Source organism: Euprymna scolopes, chromosome 15 (assembly GCF_053919585.1).
Source record: "Euprymna scolopes isolate OS-2025 chromosome 15, ASM5391958v1, whole genome shotgun sequence".
Classification (NCBI taxonomy): Eukaryota; Metazoa; Mollusca; class Cephalopoda; order Sepiida; family Sepiolidae; genus Euprymna; species Euprymna scolopes.
Genome location: NC_136496.1, coordinates 38532150 through 38548231, shown reverse-complemented (window position 1 = coordinate 38548231; position 16082 = coordinate 38532150). Strand labels below are relative to the sequence as shown.

Sequence of the window (16082 nt, the reverse complement as noted above, 5' to 3'; positions counted from 1 at the left end):
TTTGTTTATAATTGTTATTTTTATGTTTGTTTATATTTGTTATTTAATGTTTGTTTATTATTGTCATCTTTATGTTTGTTTATAATTGTTATTTTAATGTCTGTTTATTATTGTAAACTTTATGTTTGATTATAATTGTTATGTTTATGTTTGTTTATAATTGTTATTTTATGTTTATTATTGTGATTTTTATGTTTGTTTATTATTGTCATTTTTATGTCTGTTTATATATTTTTATGTTTGTTTATTATTGTTATTTTTATGTTTTTTATTATTGTTTTTATGTCTGTTTATTATTGTCATTTTTATGTTTGTTTATTATTGTCATTTTTATGTCTGTTTATAATTGTTATTTTTATGTTTGTTTATTATTGTTATTTTTATGTTTGTTTATTATTGTCATATTTATGTCTGTTTATTATTGTCATCTTTATGTTTGTTTATTATTGTCATTTTTATGTCTGTTTATTATTGTCATATTTATGTCTGTTTATTATTGTTATTTTTATGTTTGTTTATAATTGTTATTTTATGTTTGTTTATATTTGTAATTTTTATGTTTGTTTATTATTGTCATCTTATGTTTGTTTATAATTGTTATTTTATGTTTGTTTATTATTGTCATTTTATGTTTGTTTATAATTGTCATCTTTATGTTTGTTTATAATTGTTATATTATGTTTGTTTATATTTGTCATTTGTATGTTTGTTTATTATTGTTATTTTTATGTTTGTTTATTATTGTCATCTTTATGTTTGTTTATAATTGTTATTTTATGTTTGTTTATTATTGTTATTTAATGTTTATTTATTATTGTTATTTAATGTTTGTTGATAATTGTCATCTTTATGTTTGTTTATAATTGTTATTTTTATGTCTGTTTATTATTGTCATATTTATGTCTGTTTATAATTGTTATTTTATGTCTGTTTATTATTGTCATCTTTATGTTTGTTTATTATTGTCATTTTTATGTTTGTTTATTATTGTCATTTTTATGTCTGTTTATTATTGTTATTTTTATTTTAGTTTATTATTATCATTTTTATGTTTGTTTATTATTGTTATTTTTATGTCTGTTAATTATTGTCATCTTTATGTTTGTTTGTAAGTCTAATTTTTATGTTTGTTTATTATTGTTATTTTATGTTTGTTTAATGTTGTCTTCTTTATGTTTTTTTATAATTGTTATTTTTATGTTTGTTTATTATTGTCATTTTTATGTTTGTTTATTATTGTCATTTTTATGTTTGTTTATTATTGTCATTTTTATGTTTGTTTATTATTATCATTTTTATGTTTGTTTATTATTGTCATTTTTATGTTTGTTTATTATTGTCATTTTTATGTTTGTTTATTATTGTCATTTTTATGTTTGTTTATTATTTTCATGTTTCTGTTTGTTTATTATTTTCATGTTTCTGTTTGTTTATTATTGTCATGTTTCTGTTTGTTTATTATTGTCATGTTTCTGTTTGTTTATGATTGTTATTTTTATGTTTGTTTATGTTTGTTTATTATTGTTATTTTTATGTTTGTTTATTGATGTTATTTTTATGTTTGTTTATTATTGTTATTTTTATGTTTGTTTATTATTGTCACTTTTATGTTTGTTTATTATTGTCATTTTTATGTTTGTTTATTATTGTTTTTTATTTTTGTTTATTATTGGTATTTTTATGTTTGTTTATTATTGTCATTTTTATGTCTGTTTATTATTGTTTTTTTATGTTTGTTTATTATTGGTATTTTTGTGTTTGTTTATTATTGTCATTTTTATGTCTGTTTATTATTGTTATTTTTATGTTTGTTTATTATTGTTATTTTTATGTTTGTTTATTATTGTCATTTTTATGTCAGTTTATATATTTTTATGTTTGTTTATTATTGTTATTTTTATATCGTTTATTATTGTTTTTTATGTCTGTTTATTATTGTCATTTTTATGTTAATTATTGTCATTTTTATGTCTGGTTATTATTGTCATTTTTATGTCTGTTTATTGTTGTCATATTTATGTCTGTTTATTGTTGTCATATTTATGTTTGTTTATAATTCTTATTGTATGTTTGTTTATTATTGTTATTTTTATGTTTGTTTATTTTTGTTATTTTTATGTCTGTTTATTATTGTTATTTTTATGTCTGTTTATTATTGTCATTTTTATGTTTGCTTATTATTGTTATTTTTATTTTTGTTTATTATTGTGATTTTTATGTTTGTTTATTCTGGTCATTTTTATGTTTCTTTATTATTGTTATTTTTACGTTTGTTTATTATTGTTATTTTTATGTTTGTTTATTATTGTTATTTTTATGTCTGTTTATTATTGTTATTTTTTTGTTTGTTTTTTATTGTCATTTTTATGTCTGTTTATTATTGTTATTTTTATGTCTGTTTATTATTGTTATTTTTATGTTTGTTTATTGATGTTATTTTTATGTCTGTTTATTATTGTTATTGTTATGTCTTTTTAGTATTGTTATTTTTATGTTTGTTTATTATTGTCATTTTTATGTTTGTTTATTATTGTCATTTTTATGTTTGTTTATTATTGTCATTTTTATGTTTGTTTATTATTGTCATTTTTATGTTTGTTTATTATTGTCATTTTTATGTTTGTTTATTATTGTCATTTTTATGTTTGTTTATTATTGTCATTTTTATGTCTGTTTATTATTGTCATTTTTATGTCTGTTTATTGTTATTTTTATGTCTGTTTATTGTTATTTTTATGTCTGTTTATTATTGTTATGTTTATGTCTGTTTATTTTTGTCATTTTTATGTCTGTTTATTATTGTTATTTTTATGTTTGTTTATTATTGTCCTTTTTATGTTTGTTTATTATTGTCCTTTTTATGTTTGTTGATTATTGTTATTTTTATGTCTGTTTATTATTGTCATTTTTATGTTTGTTTATTATTGTCATTTTTATTTTTGTTTATAATTCTTATTTTTATGTTTGTTTATTATTGTTATTTTTATTTTTGTTTATAATTCTTATTTTTATGTTTGTTTATTATTGTTATTTTTATGTCTGTTTATTATTGTTATTTTTATGTATGTTTATTATTGTCATTTTTATGTTAGTTTATTATTGCCATTTTTATGTTAGTTTATTATTGTCATTTTTATGTTTGTTTATTATTGTCATTTTTATGTTTGTTTATAATTGTTATTTTCATGTTTGTTTATTATTGTCATTTTTATGTTTGTTTATTATTGTTATTGTTATGTCTTTTTAGTATTGTTATTTTTATGTTTGTTTATTATTGTAATTTTTATGTTTGTTTATTATTGTTATTTTTATGTTTGTTTATTATTTTCATGTTTCTGTTTGTTTATTATTGTCATGTTTCTGTTTGTTTATTATTGTCATGTTCCTGTTTGTTTATGATTGTTATTTTTATGTTTGTTTATGTTTGTTTATTATTGTTATTTTTATGTTTGTTTATTGATGTTATTTTTATGTTTGTTTATTATTGTTATTTTTATGTTTGTTTATTATTGTCACTTTTATGTTTGTTTATTATTGTCATTTTTATGTTTGTTTATTATTGTTTTTTATTTTTGTTTATTATTGGTATTTTTATGTTTGTTTATTATTGTCATTTTTATGTCTGTTTATTATTGTTTTTTTATGTTTGTTTATTATTGGTATTTTTGTGTTTGTTTATTATTGTCATTTTTATGTCTGTTTATTATTGTTATTTTTATGTTTGTTTATTATTGTTATTTTTATGTTTGTTTATTATTGTCATTTTTATGTCAGTTTATATATTTTTATGTTTGTTTATTATTGTTATTTTTATATTGTTTATTATTGTTTTTTATGTCTGTTTATTATTGTCATTTTTATGTTAATTATTGTCATTTTTATGTCTGGTTATTATTGTCATTTTTATGTCTGTTTATTGTTGTCATATTTATGTCTGTTTATTGTTGTCATATTTATGTTTGTTTATAATTCTTATTGTATGTTTGTTTATTATTGTTATTTTTGTGTTTGTTTATTTTTGTTATTTTTATGTCTGTTTATTATTGTTATTTTTATGTCTGTTTATTATTGTCATTTTTATGTTTGCTTATTATTGTTATTTTTATTTTTGTTTATTATTGTGATTTTTATGTTTGTTTATTCTGGTCATTTTTATGTTTCTTTATTATTGTTATTTTTACGTTTGTTTATTATTGTTATTTTTATGTTTGTTTATTATTGTTATTTTTATGTCTGTTTATTATTGTTATTTTTTTGTTTGTTTTTTATTGTCATTTTTATGTCTGTTTATTATTGTTATTTTTATGTCTGTTTATTATTGTTATTTTTATGTTTGTTTATTGATGTTATTTTTATGTCTGTTTATTATTGTTATTGTTATGTCTTTTTAGTATTGTTATTTTTATGTTTGTTAATTATTGTCATTTTTATGTTTGTTTATTATTGTCATTTTTATGTTTGTTTATTATTGTCATTTTTATGTTTGTTTATTATTGTCATTTTTATGTTTGTGTATTATTGTCATTTTTATGTTTGTTTATTATTGTCATTTTTATGTGTGTTTATTATTGTCATTTTTATGTTTGTTTATTGTTGTCATTTTTATGTCTGTTTATTATTGTCATTTTTATGTCTGTTTATTGTTATTTTTATGTCTGTTTATTGTTATTTTTATGTCTGTTTATTATTGTTATGTTTATGTCTGTTTATTATTGTTATTTTTATGTTTGTTTATTATTGTCCTTTTTATGTTTGTTTATTATTGTCCTTTTTATGTTTGTTTATTATTGTTATTTTTATGTCTGTTTATTATTGTCATTTTTATGTTTGTTTATTATTGTCATTTTTATTTTTGTTTATAATTCTTATTTTTATGTTTGTTTATTATTGTTATTTTTATTTTTGTTTATAATTCTTATTTTTATGTTTGTTTATTATTGTTATTTTTATGTCTGTTTATTATTGTTATTTTTATGTATGTTTATTATTGTCATTTTTATGTTAGTTTATTATTGCCATTTTTATGTTAGTTTATTATTGTCATTTTTATGTTTGTTTATTATTGTCATTTTTATGTTTGTTTATAATTGTTATTGTCATGTTTGTTTATTATTGTCATTTTTATGTTTGTTTATTATTGTTATTGTTATGTCTTTTTAGTATTGTTATTTTTATGTTTGTTTATTATTGTAATTTTTATGTTTGTTTATTATTGTTATTTTTATGTTTGTTTATTATTTTCATGTTTCTGTTTGTTTATTATTGTCATGTTTCTGTTTGTTTATTATTGTCATGTTTCTGTTTGTTTATGATTGTTATTTTTATGTTTGTTTATGTTTGTTTATTATTGTTATTTTTATGTTTGTTTATTATTGTCATTTTTATGTTTGTTTATTATTGTCATTTTTATGTTTTTTTTTTTTATTTTTATGTTTGTTTATTATTGTTATTTTTATGTTTGTTTATTATTGTTATTTTTATGTTTGTTTATTATTGTTATTTTTATGTCTGTTTATTTTGTCATTTTTATGTTCGAAGTTTAAGTCACTTCATTAGTTTGTCATTTGCTGTTTCTATCAGCAGTTCTTCATATTGTATTAAATGAAATGCTTCTATCAAGACTGAATATTAAAACTTAAAGAGTATATGAGGTGGAGCATAACAGTTCAAAGAGAAAACGAAGCATCCTTGGTACAAATTTTACGTCAAACATACGCATCTTCAGTTAAGCACGAGTAATGATGAGTACAGTTCCCACACTTACATCAAATCATGCACTCATTGTCTCTATAGACACACGATGGTGCTTATCCATGAATTCTTTTATTATTCCAATCCACCCATGTGTTCTTACTCTTTTTATCCTCTCAAACCTCACATCATCCCTCACAGACCTGCCTTTCGTTAATCTCTTATGCCACTCAAATACTCATGTTCGATTCATGCAAGATGATCCAAAAGTAGTCTGAAGCATTCCATACGTTTTTGTGACATTTTTTCCAAGTTTAGAACAGAATTTTATTACATATCATTGTTCTAAAGTGTCCTCACACCCGGGTTGCATTTTTGAAATTCGACAGTTGTGAAAATCAGGCTTTAATAGAGTGTATTTTAATTCCTGCTATACCTGTTCATTTTAAACTGAAATCATAAGACTTAGTCTGTCATCTCATAAGATGCACAGTAAAAACATATTAAATTTTCAAGAGACTATGACAATTTTATGTGACCTCATAATGAATAATATAAAATTATGTGACCTTATTATGGATAATATAAAGTTATGTGACCTCATTATGGATAATATAAATTTATGTGACCTCATTATGAATAACATAAAATTATGTGACCTCATTATGGATAATATAAAATTATGTGACCTCATTATGGATAATATAAAATTATGTGACCTCATTATGAATAATATAAAATTATGTGACCTCATTATGGATAATATAAAATTATGTGACCTCATTATGAATAATATAAAATTATGTGACCTCATTATGGATAATATAAAATTATGTGACCTCATTATGAATAATATAAAATTATATGACCTCATTATGGATAATATAAAATTATCTGACCTCATTATGGATAATATAAAATTATGTGACCTCATTATGGATAATATAAAATTATGTGACCTCATTATGGATAATATAAAATTATGTGACCTCATTATGGATAATATAAAATTATGTGACCTCATTATGGATAATATAAAATTATGTGACCTCATTATGGATAATATAAAATTATGTGACCTCATTATGGATAATATAAAATTATGTGACCTCATTATGGATAATATAAAATTATGTGACCTCATTATGAATAATATACAATTATGTGACCTCATTTTGAATAATATAAAATTATGTGACCTCATTATGAATAATATAAAATTATGTGACCTCATTATGAATAATATACAATTATGTGACCTCATTTTGAATAATATAAAATTATGTGACCTCATTATGGATAATATAAAATTATTTGACCTCATTATGGATAATATAAAATTATGTGACCTCATTATGAATAATATAAAATTATGTGACCCTATTATGGATAATATAAAATTATGTGACCTCATTATGACTAATATACAATTATGTGACCTCATTATGAATAATATAAAATTATGTGACCTCATTATGAATAATATAAAATTATTTGACCTCATTATGAATAATATAAAATTATTTGACCTCATTATGGATAATATAAAATTATGTGACCTCATTATGAATAATATAAAATTATGTGACCTTATTATGGATAATATAAAATTATGTCACCTCTTTTTTGATAATATGAAATTATGTGATCTCATTATGAATAATATAAAATTATGTGACCCCATTATGGATAATATAAAATTATGTGACCTCATTATGGATAATATAAAATTATGTGACCTCACTATGGATAATATAAAATTATGTGACCTCATTATGGATAATATAAAATTATGTGACCTCATTATGAATAATATAAAATTATATGACCTTATTATGGATAATATAAAATTATGTGACCTCATTATGGATAATATAAAATTATGTGACCTCATTATGAATAATATAAAATTATGTGACCTCATTATTAATAATATACAATTATGTGACCTCATTATGAATAATATAAAATTATGTGACCTCATTATGAATTATATAAAATTATTTGACCTCATTATGGATAATATAAAATTATGTGACCTCATTATGAATAATATAAAATTATGTGACCCTATTATGGATAATATAAAATTATGTGACCTCATTATGAATAATATACAATTATGTGACCTCATTATGAATAATATAAAATTATGTGACCTCATTATGAATAATATAAAATTATTTGACCTCATTATGGATAATATAAAATTATGTGATCTCATTATGAATAATATAAAATTATGTGACCCTATTATGGATAATATAAAATTATGTCACCTCGTTTTTGATAATATGAAATTATGTGACCTCATTATGAATAATATAAAATTATCTGACCTCATTATGGATAATATAAAATTATGTGACCTCATTATGAATAATATAAAATTATGTGACCTTATTATGGATAATATAAAATTATGTGACCTCATTATGGATAATATAAAATTATGTGACCTCATTATGAATAATATAAAATTATGTGACCTCATTATGAATAATATAAAATTATGTGACCTCATCATGGATAATATAAAATTATATGACCACATGATGGATAATATAAAATTATGTCACCTCTTTTTTGATAATATGAAATTATGTTACCTTATCATGGATAATACAAATGAAAACAAGATAAGGTTTTAAAACTAAACGTGTACAATATAACAAACTAAATATTTTTTCAATGCAGAACTGAAAGTGCCATTTAACTCATTTAAGATAACCAAATCACTAATGAAAAATGTTTCATTTAATGTAAATAAAATATTGTCTGCATTTATGATTATTTAAATTTGAATCTAACGCAAAGTATTTTTATCATCAATGAAATATGACCTGAAACAAAGCTGGGAGGTGAGGAAATTAGTTCGCCTGACAGGACACATTGGTTGGGAAGAATAAATAACCAAGACCGAACTCTTAGGCGTTACACACAAAGTATCATTAGCAATAAATAAATTTGCTCTTCAAGAAAGAGGAGAAAATGCCTGGGAGATTGTATCTCATAGGACAGAATAAAGCCTGTCCTATGGGTTACAATCTCCCAGATGGAGAACTGTCCAACAACAGGAATACACCCTCGACATCAGAGGTATGAATTGGACTGTTTGTGACATGTAAAGATAGTGTTTGAATATGTTTTTTTCTCTATAGAACTGTCTGAAAAGTTTGCTACATTCAAAAATACAGTGATAACATATTTTCACCGGTTGTTGAAGATTGCTCACGAGACAGATATGTAACATATACTCTTATGAGAAAATAAAAAAAAACATCATTTTCAGAAATTGTGAATTGAACCTTAATATTTGTGTGTGTGTGTGTGTGTGTGTGTGTGTGTGTGTGTGTGTGTGTTTTAAAGTCTGCCAAGTCTGAAGAAACTACCGGATCTTTAATTCGATTCTGGTAGTGGAGACATATGTAACTAAGCAGACCAAAAAACGGTAATAAAAACATATTTTGCTCAACAGCAGTATTGAGCATTTATTCAGGTTTTTACCATTTACTCAGTATATATATATATAAATAAAATTCTCGAGTTATATAACATTAATAGTAATAGATGTTCACAACATTTCAACTGATGTAATCTGCAATCGCTTTCAGGTGCATTTTGTCAAACTCTGGAATTTGTATGGAATTTCAACTAGAATTCTTTATTTAATCCATAGCATAGCTTGTGCTTGTTCCTTCAGTCATGCGTGTGTTGAAGTATTAAGAGACTGATTATTGCTTAGCACTTACATTCATTGTGCCACATGTCCTTACAGATTGTGACAAAATACACTTGAAGAAGGCCAGAAGTTACATCAGCTGACACGTTGCAAAACTAACATCCAAGATAAAAAAAAATAATCCTCATTTAAAATATTCTGAAACATAAGGCCTTTGAAATTTATGACACAATTGAGCAACCCAACCGGTGATGATAATTTGCTCTATTAAATAAATATTATGAATTATCAACATCGTTCTCATTCATTTATTCATCACGAATCATGTGGTCCAACCACTATAAAGAAAAAGACAAAATAATAACACAGACATTGTCTACACATGGATGATCCAGATAAAAGACAAACTCAGGCAAGCATGGGAAATAATATCCAGCATAGATCACAGCATAAAATGAGTCAAATGTTCTCTGATCTCAGCTTGATTAACTCTTCAGCTGTCATAATGTATAAAAAAAAAAGGATTTGCTATTTTACTGAATTTGATTTGGAAAGAAATGTGTTGCATCATAGTGGGAATTGAGGTTAATGAGCTTCCATACATAAAAAATATATGCGACTTGTTAGAAATCGTGATTTGCTAGCTTACCTTGGTGGATCAGTGTCAAAAAATAAAACATCTGGAAAAGAAAAGAAAAACAAAAAGAAATTAGATTTAATGTATATTTCTTTTATGAAATAAAAATAAAAAACCCTTACAATAAAGACGTTATACATAGTAAATATAGAAATGAAGAATAACATCCACTTGTAAGGCACACAATTTTCAAGACCACCAAACACTACAAAAAATCTGAAAGCTTTACTTGGTCATTTTTAAGTTTGATAGTCATCAAAATCTTTCACATTCAGTGTAATACGTAATGAAAATGATTTCTTTTTATTGACTCCTTAAAGTCTATTTTAACTAGTCTGTGATGTGGCTAAAGTTAAAAAGATCAAGACCCATCCCTTCAATTTTATATGCAAAGTTTTCTTTAACATTATTGTTATTTGACCCCATTAACAAAACTATGTAGATCTGCTTTTTCATTTTTGTTCACCCCTAGACAAAAGGTTACTGTGATAGTGGCCAAATTTATTGAGGGAAAAGAGGCAATTTAGGCAGGGTCAGGGCCGTGCTTAGCGCTCCCGCAGGCCCCACAATTGTAGAGGGGGGGGCACAGGCTCCCTGGGACCGCAAGACCCTGGGAAGCAGCAAGGCTATTTTGGCCAAATTTATTCGGAGAAAAGAGGCAAGTTAGGAGGGGTGTTGTTTAGTAAGATGTTTATTTCCATTACATTTAAATTTCGGCATGTTGATTTGGTTGTGGAAACAGACAGCAGAGCAGGGTATTCCAAAAGCAGGCAGTCCTAGTCAATAAGCTATTATAGTAGAAAATTTTCTGGCATCTAAGTAACTTTTAAAATGAAGAGGTAAGATTTTGTTGTCGGTAAGGGCAGGGGTATTTATGTTATGGATGTACAAGTCTAGTAAATTCGTCAAAGCAAATTCAGAGAAAGTATTTGTAAAACAAGTATAAGGATACAACACTGTTGCAATGCTTGGAAGATAGTGTGAGAAGAACTATGAGGTTAGAAATGTTGGTACTTATGCATCTATGTTACCATGATAAAACTGAACTTTCACAAGCGTTTCCATGCCGATAGCGGAATGAATTGACAAAACACTTTTGCAATCAAAATCAAGTAAGTAGATGATAAAATATTTCAATCAATTTGTTCACAACAATTTAAAGCAACATGAATTTATCACAACTAAGCGACAAACTAAAATCTGTGGAAAAGGTGATAGAGTTCTGCCAAGAAAAAAAAAATTATTGGCAAAATTAAAAGTTGTCAAACATGCAAGCATCCTTTGCCATTAAAAAAAAAAAATGAGAAAAATTAATGCCTAGAGATGAAGATGAAAATTTAGTAATCACCCTCCTCTACATAAAAAAAAATTTAATCAAACAATTTTCTCGCGTTTCTTAAAAATAATCATAAAAATATACCCCCCCCCCCCAAATTAATAAATCTACCAAAAAAAAAAAAGTCTTTTATTTTTGTTTTTATAATTCTTTGTCTTTGTTTTTTTTTTTTTCGCTTACTAAAAATAAAACAACTCATACATTAGCTAGGTTTATATTTGTTGTTATTTTTTTGTACTTATGCAGAGAAGATACCGTGCTCGAACGTTATTATTTAGAAATCCATTCTTAACGAGGGGAGAGTATTTTGTAACTCTTCTCTACTTTCACCTAACAATTTAATTAATAAAAAAAATGCCATGAAAAACTGTAATCTCACTTGGAAATACTATTCAAAAATACTGTGATAACATAGATGCATAAACACTTTTTCTTGTTCGTATTATTGTTAAAATAAATTAATCTTAAAAAATAGATAAAACATTCAAATATTCATTCTGCAAAATTATCATATGTTGAGTCATGTTTTATTCATTTTCTTCTGAAGAGGTTAGTTACATAATCCAGTAAAAAAATTGTCTCCGTACCCACCTTCTTCATGAGTTTCGTCATATCCTGATTCTTTCCGTTATCTGTCCAGAAACACTCGTGAAAATTTAGCTTTATCACTGTAGTATAGTTGCATAATTACCGAAATGTTTTTTGCACCCTGTCCAAGAGGTCAAGATTTGTGATTGGTGTACCAGCCAGGATGTGGGAACAGTATGCCATTTTGTTTTCATTATTTCTATTGTTTGCTACATTAGTTCAATTCATTCCTAGAGATAAAGATCCCCTCCCACCCTGCCAGGACTAACACTTTATTTCTTTACAAGTTACACTTACGTACAAGGGCTCTAAAAATTGACGATACCACCCCCCCTCCTATTTTTTTTTTTTTTTTGAGCCTTGAATACTAAGTTTTTTTTTCATCATTTCTTAAACCTTGGACAAATGAAACAACGAAGAAAAACTGAATTCATTATAAAATATTTTATTACATAAATGTTGAACATTTCATTAATATTGAATTGTATGAGTGTTTTTGTGCATCAGTCGCAAGAGTAGGTATTGTGGGAGCAGTAAAAATTGTGCTTTAAATGAAATAAAGAATAAATTGATAGCTGCATTCAAATAGATTTGGCTGAAAGCCCTGGAAAGAATTTAGTAGGAAATGTGGGGAAGACGAATTCAAAAGTGACTTGGAATTTTTTTTAAGTCCTTCACGACTACATGTTTACTTAAGTTCATTGGTTGATGCTTGATGATGTTTTATTAAAAATAAAAACTGAAGATTGTCAGAACACAACTCTTTTGGGAAATGTCAGCACACTTTGCTGATAGCTTTCAAAAAAACGATCTGGCATGTCAAGAGTTAGATCGGGGTCGCTGTCAGAGTCAATATGATGTAGAATCTGAAATTGAGAATAAGGCTAGTGCATTATTGAAGATCTCTCTTAAGGCATTTGAAGAATGTATCTCACAATTGTTATAGTTTCTTTTTTCTTATGGTCCTCATTTGGTTTTATCAGATATCAGAACTAGAATTGAGCTGATCTTGGAGTATCTAAGCATAGTATTGTTTGCTTCTGGTAACATCACTTTATATGAGCCAATGCATAACCATGCTATGGTCATCTTTTTTATTCTGGGAGATATTTTGCCAATTTCCATTATTATATTCAATATTTGGTCAGGGTTTACTTCTACAAGGAAGTCTCCTAATGTCAGAAAGTCCTGACAAGTTCCAGTACACAGAGATCGAAGACACTCGAGGATTCAACTACTAGGCATTCAAACTCTCTCTTGCTTTGTAGATATCCTTATGAATATGCAAATGTGTTTGGAGTTAGAACACTGTTTTTATTCTTGCATCAGTAGTCTAATTCAATGATTATGCGATCATAAGAAAGCGAATCATCTTGTAAAAACGCATACACACCCGCAAGTGCTAATACAGTAAACAAAGAATATTATATGACATTGTATACCAAATTTTGGCAGAGTTTGAAGAAAAAAAACTATTTTTGAAATGACGTGTAATGAACAAAGATCAAAATCTATTTGTTCCTTTGCAAAATTAACAGGTGTTCCTAAATCAACTGTCCATAATGAGGCTACAAACGAATTACATACTCTCTCTGGAAAGCTTAGTAACATGATTAAGAACAAAACTTCTGTCCAAGGATTGTCAACACATGAGATGATTAGCTTCACCACATGACTGAGAACAAGACCTCCGCTCAAAGGGTTTTTTGTTGTCTGGTGTCAACACATATGTAGATTAGCAAGTTATACTAAAGTATTTGCCAAAAACCATCTTTATGGTTGTATTTTTTTCTGCAGGGATGTTTTATTCTCTGCCTGCATACAGTACCTGGTATTCCCAAATCTGTAACCCATCTGTTACTGGACGTTGTTTAAATTCAATGATCTAATGAGAACAAGTGTGCAATGAAGCTATATTCGTATAAATTACAAGTCTCAAAATATATCCTCGGCCTAATGTTCACAGGGAACAGAAATTGGAACAGTTATATTGAGAGCATTGCTGCAGATAGACTCTCTCTACCGTGCTAGAAAACTACTAACGCCTGGAAGTATCCTGTACCTCTATAATGGCCACCATTCGCCCATGTATGGAGTATTGTTGCCATATTTAGGCTGGTGCATCTGCTACTAGTCTCTCGCTCCTAGACAAGGTTCAAAAGAGAGGTCCAATCTGATAGGTCTTGAACTGTCAGCCTCTGTCCCATCGACGAAATGTTGCATCCTTCTGCCTGTTCTACAAGTATTTTAATGGTGAATACTCTGTCGAACTGCAAGCACTTGTACCCTCTCGACGTAAATACCCCCGACAAACCCAACAAGCAGCTAAACCCCACCTCTAACCAGTAGAGATCTCTAGATGTAAGAGAGCTGTTTACTCTAGTAGTTTCTTCCACAGAACTGTTAGACTTGGGAACTCCCATTCGGGTCTCTGCTCCCCCAACTGTACTTATATGCAGAAGTTCAAGTGTAATGTGAACGGACATCTTTCTGCCCAACTCCCTACATAGTACCCCTGTAGCTTATGTCCCAGATAGTAGCCCTAGCAATGTGTCTTGTTTGAGGCGAAAATGTAAAAATATAAACATTTCCAAATCGTTACAAGATAATAAAATATCTGAGATTTTGTGAAAGGCAGACCTCTATTTAAATATGATATAAGAATAAGCCATTATAAAGTAGTCAAAATTCTGGACATTTTTTAACAGAGCCATTGCATACAGTCTGTGTATGCGGTTTGACTTTACTATTTTTCTTTTTCTACCAATCATGTTTGAAGAACGTGTCAATGCTGAAAATGACCTGAATACGATTATAATGCATGTTTGCCCACAACCAATCAATACTCTCTCTCTCTCTCTCTCTTTCCCTCTCTCTCTACTTAAAATTCAGTAATAAACTATCTGAAGTAAATAATCTCAGAAAAGTAACGTGGATTCATAATTTTACACATATTCAGCTGAGCTTCAATCTATGGTTCCCTCCTCTGTAATACATTCACAACAACAACTGTTCTAACAGCAACTACAATCAATATTTTCTCTTTCTCAGTTTCTTTCTTGTTAAAATGAAACTTTCATGGACAAAGTTTCTTTTCTAGAATTGCCTGTCTGTGAAACATATTGCTGTGGGGTTGCCTCCCTACTACAATATGGTCGTTTTCAAGTCGAATATAAACAAATTCATGTTAAACCGTCCCCTTAAATAATCACATCCTGCCCAATCATTACAATGTTGTCTCACCATCTATCTAACACTCATTTAACCATTATCCTCAAATGGCCTTTAGGTCTTCATAAGTGATGACATCTTCGTAAAAGAATTATCTCAAAGTCCCTCAGATCTGAATTGGTTGAATTGTTCGTTCTGGCAAACGTTAAAACCAATGGCTATTCATAATATTTTAACAAAATTACTGAGTAAACTTAAGTTTACTGCTAAAGTAATGTCATTTGCTATTGCCAGTTTATTGCAAAGGCGAAGCAGCCTCGAGAAAGTCAATTATGGCTGCCATTGGCAACCAATTTTGTTGTCTTTTCAAATATAAAGTATGACTAAAAATCATGCCACATTTGTTTCAGTTTATTCTTAAATAATGAAAACACTGTTTAAATTGGTTGAAATCTAGATTATAACTTATTTAATAGGAAATCTGTATAAAGACTCAAATCTCAGTTTGAAACACTTGTCAAATGCAGCCATCCCGAAGAGCATACAGAAAAACAACTGTCTGTGGATGATTATAATTGTTTCCACTTGTAAGATAAGCTCTCTGGTATGAAAATAATTGATTTTCATTTAGCATAATGCATAGGCTCTCATAAAAAAATCGAGCACTGTCGGCAGAGGCTCTCATAAAAAAATCGAGCACTGTCGGCAGAGGATAATGCAAATATAAAAATTATAGAAAGGATAATAATTTTCCTTATTTCATAATGAGAAGGTTGACTGTAAGATAAACACCTGGATACAAACTGTCAGGTTGCAAATCTCAGTGTGAAATATTTGCCATGTATAGCTACTCCGAAATCATGATATGATGAAACAGCTGTCTGTGAATCATATTTTTTCAGAAAACTCTGACATTTCTTTTATACTAACCTGGGTGTCCGGCATGGCCTGGATGTTTAGAGATGTGTGTTGAGCAA

General features: G+C 26.3%; 1 protein-coding gene across 6 annotated transcripts in view; it reads right to left on the bottom strand.

Moving 5' to 3' along the window:
- LOC145293786 (sorting nexin-14-like) overlaps nt 1-16082 on the bottom strand; it is a 1078299-nt gene that overhangs the window by 51259 nt on the left and 1010958 nt on the right. For all 6 annotated transcript variants that reach the window (XM_080140331.1, XM_080140332.1, XM_080140333.1 and 3 more), the window contains one exon: nt 10023-10053. In XM_080140331.1, coding sequence (XP_079996457.1) covers nt 10023-10053 — 31 coding nt within the window. The remainder of the gene's footprint in view (nt 1-10022; nt 10054-16082) is intronic.